The 22628-nt window shown below is 40.8% G+C and overlaps 1 protein-coding gene across 2 annotated transcripts in view; it reads left to right on the top strand.

The window, feature by feature from the left end:
* Window positions 1-22628, top strand: part of sema3h (sema domain, immunoglobulin domain (Ig), short basic domain, secreted, (semaphorin) 3H) — a 65578-nt gene that overhangs the window by 26425 nt on the left and 16525 nt on the right. For both annotated transcript variants that reach the window (XM_084366946.1, XM_084366945.1), the window contains exons 3-9: window positions 1165-1319; window positions 6170-6232; window positions 6998-7117; window positions 8133-8226; window positions 8662-8781; window positions 9576-9721; window positions 10346-10460. In XM_084366946.1, coding sequence (XP_084223072.1) covers window positions 1165-1319; window positions 6170-6232; window positions 6998-7117; window positions 8133-8226; window positions 8662-8781; window positions 9576-9721; window positions 10346-10460 — 813 coding nt within the window. The remainder of the gene's footprint in view (window positions 1-1164; window positions 1320-6169; window positions 6233-6997; window positions 7118-8132; window positions 8227-8661; window positions 8782-9575; window positions 9722-10345; window positions 10461-22628) is intronic.

Here is a 22628-nt window from a genome sequence, read left to right as displayed (position 1 = left end):
ATAGGCCTGAGCTGAGTTTGCTGCCGCAGTACAGGATGATAAATCATTAATGTCTGCTTTAAATCCTCCCCTGAGTGAACCAATATTGTGTGCTAAAGCTACACTGGGCAACCATTTATGTTAATTACAAGCTGTATTATTATCCCTCATTTCCCATTTCTCCTTAGGGTCTCGTTTATACACTTCGATTGGAAAATTTACTCTTTTGCCTCCTGTCCCTTTGGTATCATTTGGTGCTGCAGAATGTGCTGCAGAATAAGGGTATGCTGTGTGAAGTTTACTAACACTTTGGGCCCAATTTTCTGGGTTTTGAAGTTCAAACTGTGTTTTATAAGCTCCGTCTGCCTCTCACTGCTATTTAGAGCTGCCAACGTGTGAAGCCATGCCTGGTGCTGCTTTAAAGCCTATATGTTTATGCTTTTAGGGTTGTGAGCAGATGCCAAGTCCAATCCACTGAAGAGCACTTTGCTGTTAAAATATGAAAGTTAACACAAGACAGACGGATGTGCGATGTTCTCATAGTTTACATGGTGCAATAGTGTAATCATCTAAAAAACATTTCATCTGCACACTCGTTATCTGTGCTTTCAGAATCACTAGTTATCATCCAATCTGTCTGGAGATGTAGTTCAGGTAGTGTGTGTCGGTATGTAAGTGTGTGTGTCTGTGTTTGTTTGTTCACAGAAGATACTTTGCAGATTCTTTTGTTTGTCCAGTGTGATAAGAAAAAATGAAACTGCAAGACAAACAACTGACTGTGTACGTGATAGATGCTGCAGGTGTGGGAAAGTTTGTGTCTGTATCTGATTTTCGGTCTGTTGAAAAAAAGGCTTCATATCTGGCTTCAAAAACTCTCATTTTAACATATACTGGCATTGAATGTTATGTGTATTTCTTACTTCTTATTTTATTTGTGTTCATTGCTGTTCCTTGTATCTCCTTGGGAATATAACAAACCCAAATTTAACTTCCAGTAAAACCACAACGTATCATTTTTACATTAAATTGAATACGGATTAAACCAATGAGACACTCCATAACTACACACAAAGACAGGCTTGCTGTTTCGCCTGCTTTCAGTCTTTATACTATCAAAATGCCAGCCAATCTCCACTGATTTGAGTTCCTCACGTCGTCTTTGATTTTATCCTTTCTCCATGACAGAGCTGATCCAGAATGGCCGCCTGCTGACGCTGCCCCTAGTGGCAGGAGACATGCACTCTCTGCTGCCTGATGAGGACGGGAGGCGTCTATACGTGGCCATGAAAGATAACCTGCTGTCAACCAGTCTGGATGACATAACGCAGAACCCACGCAAGGTTAGAACTGGAGGGGACACACACACATTAACATACCATCAGAGGCAAGGTATGATACAATCGTGCAGCAGACAAACACATTGATGCATGCAGAGATGCACATGAAATGCACACATAAACAGTCTAATTGCAGCAGATTCAGATTACTGATGTGTTGGGGCTTTGATGGGACTAATTGCTGCCGATATGAGGAAAAGGAAAGTCACACCCCTCTGACTAATATCCTTTTCTGATTGGCTATCTGTAATTCCTTACTCTTATTATAGTAATGCACATCTTTCTTTTTTCTTAGCTACTAAGCATCTCTTCCTTGTACCTCTATAAACTCTTTTCACCACCACTTTCCACATAGACACGCAGTTTTTAAACAACGGAATCACAGTATCTGACACCGTTTCATCTTTCCACCGTGTTTTAAAACTTAAGGCTGATATGAACTGTGAAAAACATGTCATTTGTAGAACCTGAAAGTGCAGAAAAGCCTAATTTTTATAACTATCTGAAATGGACAAACAGATCAACATTATAAATATGTCACACAAATTTTTTCTGCACATTTCCCACATTCCTATTTCCACCACTGTCCATGTTTACTGTCGTACTGCACAGACGCCTCTGGTGCTGGCAGCGCTGGAGAGGTGATTTGCTTTTAAACAATAACAGCTGAAATTTGGACAAAGGCAAGGGCAGATCGCTTGTATTCCACATTTTGTAATCATCAGGAAACACGGCTAACTTCACATTACATCAATATTATGAAGCTTAAAACACGGAGGTAGCTCCACTGTCAAGTTCCCGCCTTCACACATGTCACTCATCATAATGAAGCTGAGCTAATATGCACCATGCACCAAAGGTCTGCAACAATGATGATCTAACTGTCGGCAAATTTGAAGAAAACATTTTTAAATGTCACAGAAAGGAAAAAATGTAAATACACCGTATTTCCATCAACAGGTTTGGAGCAAATAAACTAGGCTGCTACAAGTATCGTTTTGGCAGAGGACGAAACAGTGGTGGGATAGGCTATGTTATGCATTGCTGTAAGAGTAGAAGAAGAAGAGGTCTCGAACGTGAAATAAAACAAGTTGTTTGACAAGCAACAATAAACCTCGCGGAAGAAGAAGTAAAACCAGTCGCCTTGGACTTCTACTAAGGAAATGGAGAGGAATAAGGATACCAAGAAGATGCCAACAGGGAAACAACTCTGTTTCCTTTAGGAGCTGATAAGACTGATCAGTCATGTGCGCTAAACTTTCACTCCTTTAGAACTTCATTAAAGGTTTTTACATCTCCCGCGAAAAAGCAAAAACCACTTCAAGTGAGTGTACTTTTCTCAAAATGAAGGATGTTGTTTTCAAATTTTGCCATTTCCATTTCCCTTTTCTTCTCAAAGTGCATCCATACGTTGATGGAAACACAGTTAATGACTATCAGATATGAGTAATAGACTTGACATGGAGACACCAAGACAGTAACCCTGACGGTTTGCCAGCCAGTCTGGTTAAGTTCAGGGTCAGAGCAAGGACAGCGACAATGCAGCCTTTTCATAACTGCCTGATCAAATCAATACCCTCATCTGTCAGACATACGCACAAGCTATCAGAGAGCCAAGCAGGTAGGAAAGCAGACAAACAGCCAGTGAAACAGACAGACAGCAGTCAAGCCGGCCAGCCACCCACTCAGCCAGGCAGTCAGCCAACGAAAGGATAGATAGTCATAGTCAACTCATAACTCAGCTCTGTGCTGGCTGTACAGTTATGTATTTGTACATACAGTATTTATAGTCTGTTTATACTGCTATAGCTTGTGTGCAGTTTTTTCCCTTGTGGTGTTAAAACCCCTCTCAGTGCCATCTTCTCTACATTTCTGTTTATTTTCTCCTGTCATCCAGAGCTTCTTATTAGTGCAGTCCAACTTATTTCAAATTTTTCATTTCTTTCTTTTCATGACTTTAAACCTAACACATATATGTATATGTGCTGTCCTACTGGCTCAATAAAACTAGCGCAGAGAGCTGGACACGTAACCAGTTACTCCAGTCCATCCCAGTTCAGGGCAGAGTGCCGAACATGACGCATTTGCCTTCACACACGTTTTCTTTGATCACCCTCAAGGCATTCCTTCTGTGTGAGTCTACAGCTGCAACCCACATTACACGAAGGGTCATCAAGGGTTTGAGTGTGTGTTTTTGGCTTCTTGCATATATGTTCCCTATTCAGTCTCATTGCTTCTGTTATTTCCCCATTTTCTTTTTCAGCTCTGGTAATCTTTATCAAAGAACTGAAATTTATCAGTTCTTAACATCAGTTTTTTGTTTGATTTGTATAATTCTTTCTTTTCCCGCCGGGACCCACATTCTCGTGTGTTGTATAAACTGACAACCTGCACGCTCTTCACAGAAGCGTATATTTCCATTAAAAGTCTTTACCTGGTGAGAATCCTTTAGCGGTGGTCCATGTTCCTGTCAGTGTGTGGTATTTGGAGATAAGGGGGAACGTGGTCTCTAATCTAATCTGATCGTCTCGGTACCGCACTGCACTCTGCGGGATTGACTGCATCAGGGAATCATTACTGGACATCCAGAAGAAATTGTTTCCCCCGAACGCACCATCATTTGTCATTAATCACTTTCGAAGTGCTGGTGTCACATTTTCTAAATTAAAGCAAATTCGAACTTGTAAGCCCCAAAAAAAAGCCAAGCAGCTGCAGAGATTTCTTTTTTTTTCTGGGCCAACATCCATGTGCAGGTCAAGTACCATCATTTTAAAGTAATGTTCCGGCATTTTCTTCAGTAATCTTTGCACTTTTTGTGGTATGTAGAGATAAGTGAGACGATCGCTTATCATATCCATTCGATCTCTATTTCACCATCCTGGTCTCTGAGGGAATGACTGACTCAGGGAAATATTTAGATTAGTCATGTCGCTGCGATTTGACACTAAGCCTCACCTCTCTCTCTGTTTCTGTCTCTGTCACTCTCGTTTTCTATGCCTCTATTCTTTCCAGCACTGTTGGCCTGACATCAAAACAGAGGAATAATCTCCATATTTGGAGTGTTTTTATTATACACTGATTAAGTTTACATGCTTACAAACAATGCGGTTTATGTGTTGGTTTGATTACATCAGTTCCATTAGTCAAAGTTTTTGAAATATTTGTTCATTGGTGAGGTCATTTATGTTCTGAATAAAAATGGGTTGTTTCATGGGTGATTATCTTACCTGAACGCAGGATGAACTCATCGATTAAAATAAAACCTGCATACAATCAAATCTAACAAGGCCATAAGCAAGTGTTTCCTTATACCGAAAAACCTTGTGGGTTTTATTCAGACATGATGACTCAGACAGTTTAAAAAAAATGGATGAACACTGTCTCATGTCTTTTTACGAAAGACTTCAATCTGTTAATGTTTCCTTGTCTGCCCCTGAGCCACAGTTGGAAAAATCTCACTTTTGCTTGTTACGTTTCATATGTTCCATTGCTTGTCTCATTTCTGCATTGCAGATGTTGGAATTTTTTTTTTATTTTGGATCAGTGTTGTTTATTTTCTTATTTGGCAGTGATGTACAGGACAAAGAGCCTGCATACAACATGAAGAAAATATCAAATAAAGTACAGTGGATTGGCCTGTGGGTTGGCTAAAAGGCATGAGGCATGTATGGAGGCTTCTGTGTGGGCAAACTTTCTAACCAAAACAAATTAGACAACATTTTTGCCGTGTAGCCAGAGTGCAGTTCTTTTAACACAAAATCTGATTCTTCTTGGGTCCTGTCCTTCAGTAGATCACCTCAGCTGACAGCTGCGTAATAGCTGCAATGTAATCCTTGAAGGCAACTTCAATTGTTAATTTAGGTCCACTAAAAGTGCTTGTTTTTACCACTGACAGGCTCAGATTGTTATTCTATGTGTCTGACAACTTTATGGAAAGGATCCTTTCAGAGATAGACCTTTCTGTTATAGAGTAAAATCCTTTTTTGAACCAGAAGCAGCCACTGTATCGATCTCTTTAAAGCCACCAGACTCCATTTACAAAGAATAATTTTAACATTGTGAAACACACTTCATCAAAACCAGACAGAAACTAAATAAAACTTGCAAAAGCCATCCTGGTTTGTCTTTCAGCTGCAATCAACAACATTAGTTTGGCTAAAAGACCAACAGAGTTAGATTTGAAAATATACACAGGAGGGAGGGAGGTCAGACATCAGAGAGGCAGCGAGGGAAAACATTGTTTAGGGCCAGAATATTTTCACATCTGCCTGTGAAGATGAGATCCTAAACATGCTGCATTTAGCAATAGCTCATTGCTATAATGAAGGAATTGGCACAGCTGGAAGTAGTGCAATCAATAATATAAAAATTCTTATAATTATGGTTTACATTTACAAGAGATGTAGTAAGGTATGACCAAAGTAGTCAAGAAGGAAATCAACTGATTGTTGTTTTCAAAGTAATGACAGTAGTTGCATTACTGTGCACATGTAACAGTAGCTAAAGACTCTGTAGTCACAGTCAAACAGTAGATTAATTAATCACGTTGCCACCATCACTGCTGCTCTGACAGCTTGGTTCGTCATCAGGACTCAACAATGCTGCCAGTTGGTTTTTACTTTCTCCTCCCTGACGCTGCTTTACAAGAGTCATTAAAATCATCCTCTATTCACCCTGCCTTCTTTCATCTAGATTAGTCATGTTTTGCTGACTCTCCCTGCCTCTCTTCCCCGTAAAGCACCTGCCAAATGCCAAAAGCCTTTTTATCGGAAATTTAGGGTGAGCAATAAAAATGTTTTTTTAATTCCCATTCTCTCACTCTTTGTTTTCTTTATCTGTCTCGCTCTCTGTAGCTGTACTGGCCAGCCAGTCCGGACCGTGTCCAAGAATGTCTCATGGCTGGGAAGGATCCAGAGGTGATTCGACACACACTCACAGATACACACACACACACACACACACACACTCACAGATACACACACACACACACACACACACACACGCCTACCTAGATTGCATAAGCAAAGCAACATGTGCTGCAGTAAGTAATGCATGTTACCGTTACCATGAATGCAGGTAATCGGTTTTAAAGTCACACGGGGGAAGGAAGTGTAGTTACACAGAATCCAGCACAGATATGGATCAGTGGCCCAAAGGGCAGGTCATATCAGCTGTTTTTATCCTTTCATCGTGCCTGCTCAAATGTTACACTGCCACACAGGAAACAGTAAATCCAGACAGTTGCAGGACAGATAACAATCTAGAATGGAACTAAAGCTGAATGAATCTGATTCATTTGGGAACAATAAACAAACAAAAGATTGCTGATGCTGGCGAGAATATCAAGATCCAGCTTAGCGAGATTTATTCAACAAACTGACATGTAGGGGACAAAATAGACAGACTTTGATGCTCATCAAGCAAACATAACTTGCTTTCAGGTTCAGTGTAGCTACAGAACTTCTATCTTTGTGTTTAAAAACTCTAGCAGTTTGGACAAAGTTTCACTTCCTAATGAGAAACATGCAGTTCATGTGTTTAATGATGTTATATCCCTAAAATTCAACTTGGATCCAATTTGGTACTACCTTTCAGTCAATTTACATGCTATAGTCCCTACCCTGTACATGTAACAACATACTAAACATTCTCTGTGTGTGTTCCTCACTCTCTCCGTACAGTTGGAGTGTGCTAACTTCCTGCGAGTTCTGCAGCCATTGAATCAGACTCACCTGTACGTTTGTGGCACTGGGGCCTTCAACCCCAGATGTGCTTTTATAGCTACAAGTGTCTTCCAACAGGTATTACTACAAGACACACCAGTACACACCAATACTCGTTTTCTGTTGTCACCACCTGAGATAAAAAGTAGTCAGTCAGTCACAATGGATGGAAAAAAGTTGACTGCAGAACACACTTTTTCATAGTAATCCAATGGTGTTCCTGCCACCCACAGTTCCAGTCCCAGCCCCTATATGTCGGTCTATCAGCAGCTGAAATATCCTGAAATATGTGTGGTGTCTGCCCCTATGCCCATATATCTACCATGGTTCACCCAGTGCCATCTGTCTATAATATATACAGTGTACCTTTTGTCATTGAGGCTGTACTTCATGGGCCACCGAACAGATTAGATTTTTTATTTGACATTTTTATGTCAAATATGATGTAAATGTAATTCTACTGCCCTGGTGCATCTCATTTATTCCACACTGATTAGTTAGTAATTTCTCATGATTTACACACATGGGTTATAATTTTGTCAGAAATAGGCTAATGGGTCTAAATTCCCTCAGTTATGGGTGTCTGTGTAGGAATGTCTGTGTGTGTGTGTGTGGTTTAAACCTGTGCCAGGTGTGTGTGGGCTCAGAGACTGTGTGTGATTTTATGTGTGTGTGGGTATGTGCATTCCTGCATTTCTATTTTTTTGAGGTTGCATGCATGCTTTTCAGTAGTGTGTGTGCGTGTTTGCGTGTGTGTATGTGAGTGTGTGTCAGGGAACAGCTAATCCCATGAAAGGGCGTCAGATCAGAGAGGTTCAGACGTGGTGCTTAGGGGAGCTGGTGGTGCTGACTGGTTTAAGACTGGACTTCACACATTTTAAAATCCCTCCACTTAGCCCGATTACCCTCAATTAGCCACTCACTCTGTGTGTGCATGTGCATGTGTGTGTGTAAGTAGTATTCAGATTCAGCTGGCTGGAAAAATCTTTTTGCTTATTTATTTGACAGAATTAATGGGTGAATGAAATTATTTATGAATTAAAGCTGATTCTCTTCATCTCTGAGTGACTTCTGTCTGTGTTTTCTCTGCCAGTCGGAGCACCAGACTCTCTCCTACAGCCAGACAGAGTGTGGGAAGGGGAAATGTCCTTATGATCCGTTCCAGAAAACAGCCTCCGCTGTTGTTGGTAAGTTGACCTTCTGTTTCCTCAAACCACAACTCAAATAAACTATGAATTGAAAGTTATCATAGGAAAAGCTACAGCTTGTCTGTGAAGTTTTAGCTTGGTGTGGATGTTCAGTTTTACCAGAATTCATTCAATATATTTAATGAATCAGATGTACATCAACAGGCTGTATATTTTGACTGAAGACATATCTTAACCATGACCAAAACCTATTCTAAAATGTGCCATAATAACTTAACCCCAACAAAATTGTTGTCAAAGGCAAGTGTAAATTTGTCAGTGTCCTCAGTTGTACTTGAAAGTCATGTAAAAAGTTGCCCGAATAATATATCCAAGGATGAACCATTGTTAGATGATGTTTGGATTAAACTTTAAATTCAGTCTGTCAAAAACATTCCACCTAAGATTACTGCAACCTGTTGTTAATATGTGTAGATGGAGAGCTGTATGCGGGGATCACCTCAGACTTCATGAGCCGGGACTCAGCCTTCTTCCGTAGTCTGGGCAGCCGCCACGTGATCCGCACCGAGCAGTACGACTCCACCTGGCTGCAGGGTAAGTGCAAGAAAAGAAAACCAAAAGAGAGTAAAAAAAAAAAACGTCTTAGTTTTGAAAACTGATCTAACCTGGTGCCACAGCAGAAGTCTCTGTTTATGTACTGAGTTTAAATGTTGCAATAAGTCATTTTAGAAATCAGTAAATTTCACTTCAATCATTTTTCATCCAGTGATTGTCTTCTTTGTTACGTGTTTGTTGACGCCATCTACACTAAACTGAGAGTCAAGGTGTGTTAGAACTAAAATCTGTGGCACATTGCTAACAGCTAACATACATACAGTTAAGTTTCCACTGGCTCTTTGCAAGTTTAAAACAATCAAATTATCCAATAATGATGTAACCTAAGTATTGTTTGAACTCTGAATCAAACGGCAACGCCTTCAGTACTGTGTCTATGTTGTTTCTACGTCTATTTCTCAAGTGTCTCTCTGGTGTCAAGTCATTAGAATGATTTAAAGTAAATACATTTAACAACCATTATTCTCTTTTCTTCTTGCTTTGTAAACTGAATATTCTGAACTACAGTAAACTGAATGCCTTTTGCTCTAAATCAGCATCTCCAAAACCATCTCCTGCACGCCCGCTTGGTGTTTTATCAGGCCAGCGTGTCGACGTCTGCCGCTGATAACAACAAGATACATGTTGACTCTTTCTGCTGTTTGTAAACTCAGTTGTACCTCCATCGTCCCTTTGCTCTATCTCTGATCCTCGTGCACTTATACATGCATTTTATCTGCATAGGTGGATTGCGTTCCAGTTGATTTACAGTTCACCTGTCCTTCTCCTTGCAGATGCCCAGTTTGTGCGGGTAGCGCCACTGTCTGAGACTGATAACCCAGAGGATGATAAAGTCTACGTGTTCTTCACTGAGCGCGCTCAGGAGGCAGAAGGGGCTGCTGGGAAGGTGCTCTACTCCAGAGTGGCACGTGTGTGCAAGGTATGGAGTGTGTTTGTGAGAGACAGATAGAAACCAGGTTTGTGTGTTTGTGTGCTCATATCAGAAACGGTCTTCATGTAGTTTATGTAAACATGTGTTTGCCTGAACAGGTAGAGTTTGTACGTGCTGGTCAGTGTGTCTGTCTCTACGGAGGTGTGTGGTTATGTAAAAAGCAACTATGTGTGATTGGATGTTCCTGCTGGCTCATATAGATATGCCTTCAGAAGTCTGTGTATAGGGGACTGTTTATGTTGGTTACTATCACTGTGTCTCCTGCTCCAATGTGATACTTTGAATATTTTTACCTTATGCCTCTCTGTTTGGATGTGAAGACATGCATGACCATAATAATGCGTGCCTGCTCTTGTGTGCATGTCTATGTGTTCATTTGTTACATAGAATTTCGATAATCAACCTTTCATTTCATTACATTTTCAAGCAAACATCACAATACATACATTGATAATGAAAACAACAGTTAGTTGCAGCCCTATCACATTTTACTGCAGAATTTCATAAAATGCATCATGATCATTGAAATTGAAAAGAATCTGCTTTATATTATCCTTTATTTGGCAAGTCATCCAGGGATTCACATGCAGTATCTTTCACATTTTGTTGTAGAACGACATTGGAGGTCAGAGGAGTCTAGTCAACAAGTGGAGTACCTTCCAGAAGGCTCGAATGGTGTGTTCAGTCCCTGGACCAGACGGCCTACAGACACACTTTGACCAGCTGCGTGAGTACACATAAGCATCATATGACACATTACACATTAGATGCACATTAAAATCACATGAGACAGGCCTCAACCACTGGTCACATAACAGCTGGAGCTCTGCCACTGAATGTTGCATAAATGAGAAGTGAGTTCAGATACTCAGCCAGTGTGTGTGTTTGTGTTCATCAGTGTAACACATGAAGTGCTGGAACTTCTTGCTCAGATATTTTGAGGTGATGATGGAGGTCACAGACTAAAGAAAAGTGCTCAACCACAGCATCAGTGTGTGTGTGTGTGTGTGTGTGTCTGGATGGCCCCACTGTTACCACGGTGATCAACAGCCCTGTCGGTCACCTTGGGTTCGTCTTCGTGCCTCAGCCTTGGTAACCACGGCAACTGGCCTCAACATTCGGTTGCTGTGGGTTTATTCATTATCGAGGATTCGCGCAGTCAGTGTCCTCCGCTTAGCTGTGCGTGTGTGTATACTCGGAAGCAGGTCTATGTAGGCATGAGTCTCTGATGTGCATTTTGAGCAAAAAATGTTAGCCTCTGTTCCCTCTCTGTTTTTTGTCAGTTTGTAGTCTCAGATTTTTCTGCATTCACCAGTGCTGCACTCTGGGCAGTTATTACCTTTACTCCTGTTAGTGGTGATTAATTAAAATTACTATTAGTGTATGAAGAGCACTAATATGCCTTCAGTGTTACGCAACATTTGAAGGGCCCTGCACAGCCACACAGGTGTTTTCAGTTGCTGAAAGCTGGAAAGTATGTGAGTTCCCAAAACGATATACACCAGGTCTGATGAAGCCGGCTCCGATGGCGTTATCCACTAAGTTAAAATGCCAAACATGTGGATCACAAGCAACAATATCTAAAAAGTGCGCCAGAACTTCTGCAGAGTGAGGGTGATGTAAAATCAATCACAGTCTGCACATGCCTAGACAGTAGGGGTGGGGGAAAAAATCGATTCACATAAGAATCGCGATTCTAATCATCCACGATTCTGAATCGATTCATAAACTTCAAAAATCGATTTAAAAAAAAAATATATATATATATATATATATATATATATATATATATATATATATATATATATATATATATATATAATTTATTTTTTTTCTATTTTGAAAAATCACACAAAACACCAATTTGTGTTATTTGTGTACAGTTTATTTTTGTAACTTCTGGGAGAAACGGGCAGCTGGCCTAAGCTTTTATTTAGGCAATTTTATTCATGCAAGTTATTTCTTGTACATGTACAGTAGGTAAGTTTTTATTTGTTTAGCATGAATAAATGTTACCTTTTTTTAATGTTTGCCTTTGTGTGATTACATCATTGGAATCAGTTTGTTTAAAAATCACATTATCTTATACAAACTGTATTGTTTTGATGCCATAATTTGCCTTAACACACTATGCACTGTATCAATTTTTGAATCGAGAATCGGTTGAATCGAATCGTGAGACACCCAAAGATTCACACCCCTAATGACCAGGATCTCGTAGATCTAAGAAGGATTTCTTCCTCAAAAATACAGTTAGCAGAGGATGGTTTCGATCCATCGACCTCTGGGTTATGGGCCCAGCACGCTTCCGCTGCGCCACTCTGCTATCATTCACCCCAGATGGGACTCGAACCCACAATCCCTGGCTTAGGAGGCCAGTGCCTTATCCATTAGGCCACTGGGGCTTAATATGTGCCCAAGTGACCAGTTCTGTAGAAATCCAGTGAGTCCAACTACAAAACAACAATATGGGAAGCACAATTTGTGCATTTGAATAACATGACAGTGGCCCCTGATGCTACTGTGGCAGTAACAGAGAAACAGAAAGAGGAGGGGGAGACAGGTGGAGACAGAGTAAAGCTCTGGCAGAACAGAGAATGATAGACAGCAAGAGTGACATAATGCCAATATGTGTCCAGAAGGATGTGGCAAAAGGAGAACTATAAAAGACAACTGTTTCTGAAAACAATGGGCAAGTTGGCAATCGGAACAGGGTTAAGCATCCTCTAGGAACATCATGACAGAGGTGAAGAGACCAAAGAAGATGTTGATGGAGGAAGTTCAGAAGAGCTAAAGAGAGAGGGGCTGAGCAAGAGGCCGGATGAGAGTAAATCTAGGACTGGCTTTTAGAAGTTTGCAAGAGCTTTGAAAAATAAGAGGTTGCACCAAAGACACTGAACTGGCCTTTTTGCTGTTGGACTAGTAATTAGTATTAGCTGGCTTGCTACGTTATATGTTTTGTGTTGTTGCACTCATTTGACATTTGGCAGTTTTAGCAATGTTGTGGACTGGCCGGTTTTTGATCATAAGCCAAGTCAGCCTATTTCGACAGCATATAGTCTCTTGTTCAGGTTACGTTAGCTTGGCATACTTGGGTTGCATGTGAGTGGTGCACAACGCAACACTTTTGCAAACTTTGACTGCTTTGTGAAGTCACGCAACCAAAAGAGCCAGACTCAATTGATATTGCGCAGGATGGGGATTTGGAGACGTGGTTGGATTTCAGAGTGTCTAAGCTTGTGATGCTGTCAATCAAAGCAGTGAATTATACAGCCCTAAAACTCAGATAGCAGAGGATGGTTTCGATCCATCGACCTCTGGGTTATGGGCCCAGCACGCTTCCGCTGCGCCACTCTGCTATTGTTCACCCCAGATGGGACTCGAACCCACAATCCCTGGCTTAGGAGGCCAGTGCCTTATCCATTAGGCCACTGGGGCTACAAAATTGTAATTGCAAGAGGCAATTTAGACAATGTAGAGTGGGACATAAACAGCAGGGAGCAGACATCGTGCTGCAGCAGTGTAAACTCAGGCAACAAGTGACAAAAGCGGTAATGCAGCAAAGGAACAATGCTACTGCTCAGCAGTCTTTGTCTGCTTCACAGACTGTTTTCACTTGCGTAAGACAAAGTTGGGCAGCATGCGTCGATCCTCGCTGCCTTGCCATGGACAGATGATGACACGCACTCACCCTGAACCATTTTTTAATTTAAATAGTGTGATAATGAGATTTCACATCTGTGATATTTTTGATAAAAGATTTCTAAAAGGTCACATTTAACCTTGTAGCTACTCTGACGTGAAAATTGTAAATTGAAGTGCCTTTGTTGAAAATGGGAAATGGGGTCATTGTTTGGCTGCTTTAATTTTGACCATTACATTTATATACATTCTGTAACAATTCTTTCTTTGTGGAAGTACAACAAAAAATTGTTTGATTGCCCCTTTAAACCTGCAGTGTGGAACTTGCCCCTCTGAAAAATACACAAACATAGATGACGTATTTCTAGTATGACACCATAGTTGTATTTGCTCCGTCACCTTCAGCTGTGACAATATGATCATTGCTGGTTGATGAAAAGCACATCTCCACCATGCTCTCTTGGTTTAAGTTTTTGAAATGTCTTTAAATTCACCCAGTTACAAGTAAAATGCAGAGGATGGTTTCCATTGCTATCTGGGTTACAGACCCAGCACACTTCCGCTGCGCCACTCTGCTATTGTTCACCCCAGATGGGACTCGAACCCACAATCCCTGGCTTAGGAGGCCAGTGCCTTATCCATTAGGCCACTGGGGCTTCATATGTGCCAAAAATGATCTATTTTATAAAAAAAAATACAGGTTAGACTATTTTGACAGAGGCTTAGTTGGTTGCATGTTGTTGTAAGGCGTTAGCAGCACACTTCTGGTGCACCACTATTCTGGCCATCACACCAGGTGAGCAGTTATGTAGGTGTGATCCAGGGTTACTATTTTTGTTCATTGGAGCTAATGCCGTTTTTCCATTACATCTGCTGGAATGGCTCTACTTGTTTTGACTCGGCGCAGCATCCTGGCGCTGCAGGGATTTGTATTTCCACCACAACTGGGCTACCTGCTTGAAGGTATATCTTGAACTTGTGAAGCGCTTGTCTTGATCTCCACAGAACCAGGGCTGTTGCACAGTACTATCGAAGAATCACCACTAACAAACTGGCTCCACTAATTCGGTTACAAACACGTTCAATTTCCTATAACTTCATAATAAAAGCCCTCCGTTGTTTGGTCATTTAAGAGCTTTTTATTATGAAGCAACATTACAACAAATGTTGCGTTTTCACCAGCAGTAAATACATGATTCCCAAAAGAGCTGAGAGCGAACACTATGATATAGCAAAACACAGCAGATGTTTGAAAGTACGAACAGGATAAGAGAAACTGCAGCACACTTCTGTTGTGTCACTCTGCTATCATTCAATCCAGATGGGACTCAAAACCCAAACATCAAACCCACAATCACTGGCTGAGAAGGTCAGAGCCTTATCCATTAGGCCTCTGGTTGGTTCTATGTTTGGGACATAAGAATAGTTAGTTAACATTGACAAACAGCTTGAGAGCATTTTGGAGACTGAAATGTTTTCTTATCTCTGCTGTTATTGTAAACGGAAGACTCGCCTGGTAAACAGCGTGACTCCTCTGTGTGCTAAATACACACACCCTCACAGACATATACACACACAGGTACCATTTGTGTGAACATATACAGTAAGTTAACACACACACAGTATATCATACATTGTTTTCATATAGTCAAAGCCTTACACAGATACATGCAACAATGAGAAATATTTGAATGCACACAAACACACACACACACACACACACACACACACCTAACTCTTGAGTTGTTTTAAAAGTACTCGCTCGAGCCTCAGCCTGTCTGTGTACACAAGACAGTTCTGACTTGTCGGGAGCATAAACATTTCTATCCAGCATTTTTACACATCTGATAAGGGCCATACACATTTGTTTGTGGATTCACTTCAGCACACACACAACCACTCAAACACACACAGGCAAAACCGCAAAGCCATATACAGGAGATTAACCCATCAGGTTAAGAATGCTGTCAGTGTTGTGTTTATGCCACGCTCCACCACACAGAAACACTACAAATCCCATAAACCCTGCGGGTCCTTCATAGCTGCAGAGCAGTGAATACCACCTGGCTGTGTGTGTGTGTGTGTGTGTGTGTGTGTGTGTGTGTGTGTGTGTGTGTGTGTGTGTGTGTGTGTGTGTGTGTTAAAGACTTACAGTAATTTAGGCTTTCCAAAACATTTTGAGGGTGCTGAGTTAAAGATAACATGAAGGCGATCAATCAATTCAAATGAAACGCCAGGTGCCAAGCTGTGCCAGTGTGTCTGTTCACAAATATGCAAAAAGACAAAACAAGTCGCAGTGTTTGGGTTCAACTCCTGTCTGTGTGACACTGTTGCTGTTTTTACAGGTGAAAAGGATTCAATACCATGTAGGACAGATCCCTCTTAGGCTGCATATCTAATACAGTACTGTATGTGTGACAGCTTAACAATAAATAACAATAGATCTCTGGGATGCACAATATGGATTTTATGTCAACCGATATGAAAACCAATAAGATAACCGCTAATTTCACGTTTGTATTTTAAAAGAACTTCCTAACCTTTAGTTTATGCACTTAGAAAGGCTGAGGTGTAGTGAGCAAAGATGGATAAATTAATATCCATAGCTCTAATAAGATTTGTTGTGTTAAAAGACTTGTTCTGTCCTCTCTGAACCCTTTTGGAGCATGTATTGTAGGTTACAATCACGTTGTCTTCCCCTGAGATGATTTATTTGGCTCTCTAGTCTCCACTGCGTGGTTCTACAGAGGTGCAGCAGTTTGAAGTGACAAGTGTGACAAAAGCGTACTGCACTGTTCATTCTCCTACTATATAGATATGTATGTTGAATTAAAGAAAGCAATATGGCTTTGAATTATCTGCTGTTTATATTGGCTGTCTAATAAGATAAATTCCCCATTATCAGTCTGATATTTATCACAACTATCATGACTACTTAACTAGTCTCAACTAAAACCAGTCCAATAGGCACAGAAAAATGATGTAGTCCTGCCAAAGAAATGTCGGATCAGCAAATGCTTCTATGTGTTGTCAAATTGACGTATTTTGTCCCACTTTTTTTAAAGGGTTTGTTGGATAAAGTTAATTCCTTCAGTGTATTTTTATAGTTTCGGTGAACTTTTTGGAAGCCCTCACAGTTGGGTTTGTTTTGCACAGAGCATCTGGTCTGTGATGGCCTGACTCATGACACAGGATTGCTCAGAGTTTATTGTTCAGTTGTTTTGTAGATGGAGTTGTAGAGGCTGCTTCACTTTCATTAGTCTCATTTGTGGTGCGTATGGCTCTTGTTGTGATTGTCACTTGTGTAAAATTATAAGTCAAGCTTTACTGAACCACAATTATTTAAACAGTGGAGTAGAAGTGATTCATGGACGACATGGCTGCCCAGTCAAGCTGAAATAACTCAGTCCAGCCTCACCGGAAAGGATCCACTGCTGTTGTCCCTGTTGTGGTTGTTGTTGTTGTGGAGGAGAGTCATGCTATGAGGTTTTGGAGTTGGAGACAGGCCGACCTCTGTGGCCGGATTCAGTGTCAAGACACTAGAGACATTGAGGTACTCTCAGGCATTTTCCTCAGCTATTTCTGTCTGTGTGTGAGAGGTTCTGTGTTCCCGACATAAGACAGCACCCATATCTTTGTCCCTACGTCACCCACCAATGCTGGAAAGGAATAGAGGGAGGAAGAGGAGGAAAAAGGAAAGTATAGGGGAGAAGAAAAGAGTATTTATGTTTGGAAGGACGTCACTGGAGCTGTCTGGGATTGTACTGAGGGATGTGTGCTACTTCTAAATAAACGGGGACTGTCATCTTTCCAACCCTCAGTATGATGAGGTGAAGTCTGAGAGGGCCAGAAATAAAAGAATTTGAGGCAGCAGTGGGGAAAAAGAAAGGATGGGAGAGATGAGGGTTACAGAGGTGAATGAAGAGACTCACCAACCAGCTGAGACAGACAACAGCTATATTTATTTGGATGCAAATACAGCCATACATTAAAACACAATACAGATGTGATAAATATAACTGTAAATTAGTTTGAAATGCTGCAACAAATAAACCAAATTCAGCGTGTATCAACACAGCACAAAATACCTATCTCAACAAGTCATTTGGATTATTTTTAAGTCAGAAAATTAAATTATATTGATTTGGAATTCCAAATAAAATCTGCCATTAGATTGAGATGATTTCATTTGGAATCGGTGCAAATTTCTTCCTTTGCATCTCTGCAATTGCCAGATGTCTGAAAGTAGGAAAAACACATGCAGTTTCATTGTAAATTGATTTCTTTCTTTGAGAAAGGGACGTTCATGTTGAATAATGTTTGTAATGTTTGATAATTTTCACAAATATAATGGTTTTCTTGCACCGTGTAATGCTCTAATGCTCCAACTATTACTGAACTACTCTGACCCACCTTTGACATGATTTAATCCAAAATTGAACCTATCCTTGGGCTCTGTATGGCACTATTGGGTAATAGAGATAGGTTAAAAAAAAGAGTGGACTAGAAGAGAACGCCTGACTCCATATATGAACTGAGGACAGAGCCACCAGGACGCCCAACCCTGTCAGATTAATCTGACAAATGATTTTCCACTATTTACTGCTTAATTACCTCATCAACAAAAACACTTTCTGTTTAAAGTGCGTATGAAAACATGTTTTGTGATACTGGGGAAAATAAATCATGTTGTGACGCCTCCATTGAGCCTTTGTAATCCGTCAAAGTTTGTGTGAAAATACTTGAATGGAAGCCCAGCGTATCAGAAAGAGAAACAGAGGAGAAAGAAGGAGGGGGAGAGGTGCTGCTGGACAGAAGAGGAGGAGGGATTAGAAAAAAGGGTCAGATAGAAAAGAAAAAAGTAGGACAAGAGGGTAGAGGTTATAGCACAAGGTGTTGACCAGACAAGAGAAGAAAGAAGGAGGAGAAGAAGGACGAGGACATTAAGAAAACAAATGCAGAGGAGAGAGGATGAGTAGAAGCTGTTATTGAAGCTTTATTGGACCAACACTGTGGAAGAGAAGACAGAGGGGGAGGAGAGGGAGGGAGCTGGTTAGGAAGTGGATTCGAATTAAATTTGGCTTCAGGGAAGGAAAAGTAAAGAAATTGTACAACAGAGGCATAAGTAGATGATGACGTAGACGATGAAGAAAGGACAGGAGGATAGAACCTCCCAACTAATGAGGGATATTTTTCCTCAGGAAGTAATGGAAAAGGAAAAATTAAGAGAAAATGTCAGATGTGGCTGGATATAAAGGATATGTGGGACTACTAAAGTGGAAATTGCAGTAACATAGCAAGTGTCTGGTACAGCCTCCCCTCTGCCACCAGTTTCCTATTCCCCTTCAGCTACAGTGGCCTGAAAGCAACACAAGGGAAGTCACATGTTCACTATATAAAGAGGAATAAGATGGCTAATTAGTCAGAATCTAGACTCATGAACAAACTAAGTTTTCACAGTAAGAGAGGTCGTCACTGATCCTTTGCATCACTCTCTAAAGCATAGAACATAGGAGGTCAACAGATTAATCAGTTAAGCAGATTAATTGGTGCTGATAGGTGCTCTTTTTTTTTGGAACTTGGCTCCGATAGCGGCCGATGGCTGTGCAGCCTTCAGCACCACAGTTTTATATATTATTAAGCACCTATTACTTTAACTTCAGATGTTCAATTCAACAGATATCCAGTTTCTAATCAAGTCAGAAATTGCTAATATCCATCAGTCTTGAAAGAGGGGGTGATAATGGACAATTAATTGAATTTTCCTGCTCCAGCTATCATTGTTATATCAGCCTGTAATAACCCAGTTGGTCGACCTCAGAAAATTAGGTTAAGTGCTGATGCTGTCAAGGAGGAGGTGAAATTTATAAAAAAAAAATTGCACAATGGACAGACAAAGGGGGAGGAGAAGGACAAAACCCAGGAAATACTACAGGCAGACGAGAGGCAATTTTTCCTTGAAGGACATGGAGGGGATAAGTGAGGTGAAGTGAAGCTAAAAGGGTGTGAGGGCTGATGGGAGGGAGACGGGGGCAAGAGAGAAGGGAGGGAATGGGGTTAATAGGGAAAGATGGAGCAGATAGTGAGATGGGAGGAAAGAGGAGGGAGGAGAAAACAACAAGCAGTGGACATACAGGAAATGTAGGGTTCCCTTAGTAGATGAAGAAGTCATACATTTTACACATTTTACAGAGTAAAGCAGATTATGAGACTTTCGTAAAACTTATAGCCTACTCAATGTAAATGATTGGTTGCATGCCATATAACTGCTGGCAGGATCCCCAGTCTTTTAAAGGTATTTAAACAAAGATTTCAGATATTGTATTTTGTCTATTGTCTTTCCTAAATCCTATATAATATACTAATTTTATATTTACTTATTTACATTTTTTTTTCGCACATTCAGTTTTATCCCAGAAATACAACAATGGTGTCCAGACAATGAATTTTATCCCCAAAGAAAAAGTGTCCTTCATTGCCACCTTGGAAGAGTCTTCCAAATGGAGATATCAAGATGGGGATAACAGCCATGGCTGGAGGGGGAAAAAATGTGTCACTGAGATAAAAGGTGGAGTGGCTGAGGGAATAGGGCCAATAGCTGAAGGGGTTAAAGAACCAGACAAGATGGAGGCAGGGCTATTATTGGCAAATTACTGTAAGATGGCGAGGAGGAAATATAGACGGGGAGTGTGGTCAATAAGATGACGAGGAGGAGGAGGGAGGAGGTGGATGTTGGCATTCAGGGTGGCTGGACAGGGAGGAAGGGAGGGAAAGAGGCAGCAGCAGAGAAATGAGGAGGATAGGGGTGTTTGCCTGGGGGGGCCACGGCCAGACAATTAGGAGGAGGAGGTGGAGGAGGAAGATAGGGGATGCGGCTGCAGGTCTGCGGGCTAGACAAGACTATCTACCCTCAGGGGAGCACAGCAGCTTTTTGTTTAGAGAAGAAGACACATGAAGAATCCACCGGAGAAAATAGGGCAGACAGACAGATGGACGAGGAGATGGAGGGATGGAGAGATAGTGGGAGGGAGGGATGGATACAGGGAGGGACAGCGAAAGTGAGAAACAAAGAGAATATGAGAAGCCCAGTGGGATTCTGGGACGTCCAGGTGGATTTGAGCAGAAAGGGCGGGAGGTGGGGGATGAGCACCTGATGAACAGATAAAGAAAAAGAAAGAGAAGGAGAGAAGAAGATCCAGAGGGAAACAAAGAAAAGGAGGGATTACTGTTAGTATGAGATGGTGGTTAGTATGAGATGGTGGTCAGTAGTCTGACAGTGAAAGAGAATCAAGATGTGGTTCATAATATAAAAAGAAGATGTTTCCTGCAACTACAACATGATTAGAATGCTTCATTTTACATATTTGACATTAAGAACCAGACTGCTCTCATATTTTCTGCACTCAGTGTTTGTGATGAATGTGTGTGTGTTTTGCTCTCCCTCCCCCGTTAAAGATTAATGACAATAAAGTCACTCCAGTTCAGTAAATCAAACACGAGAGAGATGCAGAAGCGAGGTGGAACGGCACTAAATCAGTGGTGATTTAAACTTGTCACGCAGTGATAAGAGTAGATTTTTTGCCAAGCTGAGCTGTAAATAACTGAGACGTCTTCTTCAAAGTCTGGGAAAGAAAAATATTGTTCTGGCTGTGTCTCCCAAAGTTTAACTATGTTTCTGTGTGAATGCAGTGAAGTGCTGAGAAGAAAGCAAAACCGACTAACTTTCAAGCGGGAGGCAGGGATTCAGAGTTTTTCCCTACAGGGTTTCAACAAAGTTTTTATTAAGTTTAGGAAGTACTTTCTCAATACTGAACTGAGTATATTTAGTTTTACATGCTATATGGCCTCCTTTCTACCTGGCTTTAAAACACTTTGTTATACACAATACACCCTTTGCCAACAAATACAGGCAGGAGTATTATTATCTATGTTAGTAGCATGGCTCTATAGCTGGTAGTGTCAGTCTGTTAATCAGTCGGTTGGCCCACTTTGGTACAGACTGAAATATCTCATAATAATTGAATGGATTCCCTATACATTTGGTACAGACATATACAGTATGTCCCCCTCAGGATGAATTGTTATCACTATGTTCGGGTAAAAAATGCTGTTTGTCCAAGAATTTGGTTTATGATCAAATTCCCTTTTGCTTAGTGCTAATTAGCAAAAGTAAGGATGAACATAGTCAACATTATACCTGCCAAACATCAACATTATCATTTTGAGCAGGTTAGCATGAAGTACGCCCTCACAGAGCACTTACTCGACTGATGAATCAAATCAGTGACGTTTAGTGGGGACTCTTCCTTTCCGGTAAACTGTCAGTTACTTTTGTGTGCTCTCAAATTGAGCTTCTTAATAATAACTATAATGATTTGATTTGATAGTTTTTTTCGTTTTGTAAGTTGTGCTGCCAACATAAAATTCTGTCACCTAGACATCTACAAAACTCCCATCAGTGTCCACTTTTTGACCCGTAAAAGACCAGCACATGGTATGTTTGTATCCTTCTAGGTACTTAGTTCATAGTTTACTGGAACAATTATCCGTCGAAACTGACTGCAACTTGTTTTCTTGTTCTTCATCTCTGTGCATGAAAGTTTGTTTACCATTCCACAACTCAAACATGTGTCCTGCAGACAAACTGCATCAACACTTTTTCATTAATGTGGCCAAATATGGCTCTGACCTCCTCTATAGATGTGGCCTCGGATGATTAGAGTTTGGCTGCATATTTATGTGCACTTTTGAATGGATTCTGTTGTTGTTTTCCTGTGTTATCACAACCTGATCACCTGGTAAACATGTTCCAGCCAGGTTTATTATGGGTCTGTCTTGCATCTGTACTGAATTGGCTTTCACCAGGCTGGTTGGAAAATGCAGGTTCAGATCTTCCAGTGCCCTTCTTTTGTCTCATTCCTTCCATGAAAATCTTTGAGCTGCCTTGGATGAAAGCTTCCACCGAACAGCATATGTATCATCCAGAGTAATAAAGCAAAAGTGCGATAAAAAAAACAAAAACAAGCAGAAGCAGACAAGCAGAAGGGGAAAAAAGAAAATGGCGAGATGATAAAGGTGATGATTAATGATAGAAGTTGAAGAAGGATGGGCATTCCTTGCAAGATGTGAGCAGGAAAATAGCAAGTTATGATAAAAAAAGGTGGACAGGTGGTGGAAGAAAGATGGTGGTATGATATACAGTATGAGTAATATATGGTAAGGAGCGATAGAAGGAGGAACAGAAATAAAGAGA

This window comes from Pagrus pagrus (genome assembly GCF_965226575.1).
Source record: "Pagrus pagrus genome assembly, chromosome: 11".
NCBI lineage: Eukaryota > Metazoa > Chordata > Actinopteri > Spariformes > Sparidae > Pagrus > Pagrus pagrus.
This window is presented reverse-complemented; position numbering and strand designations above follow the sequence as displayed.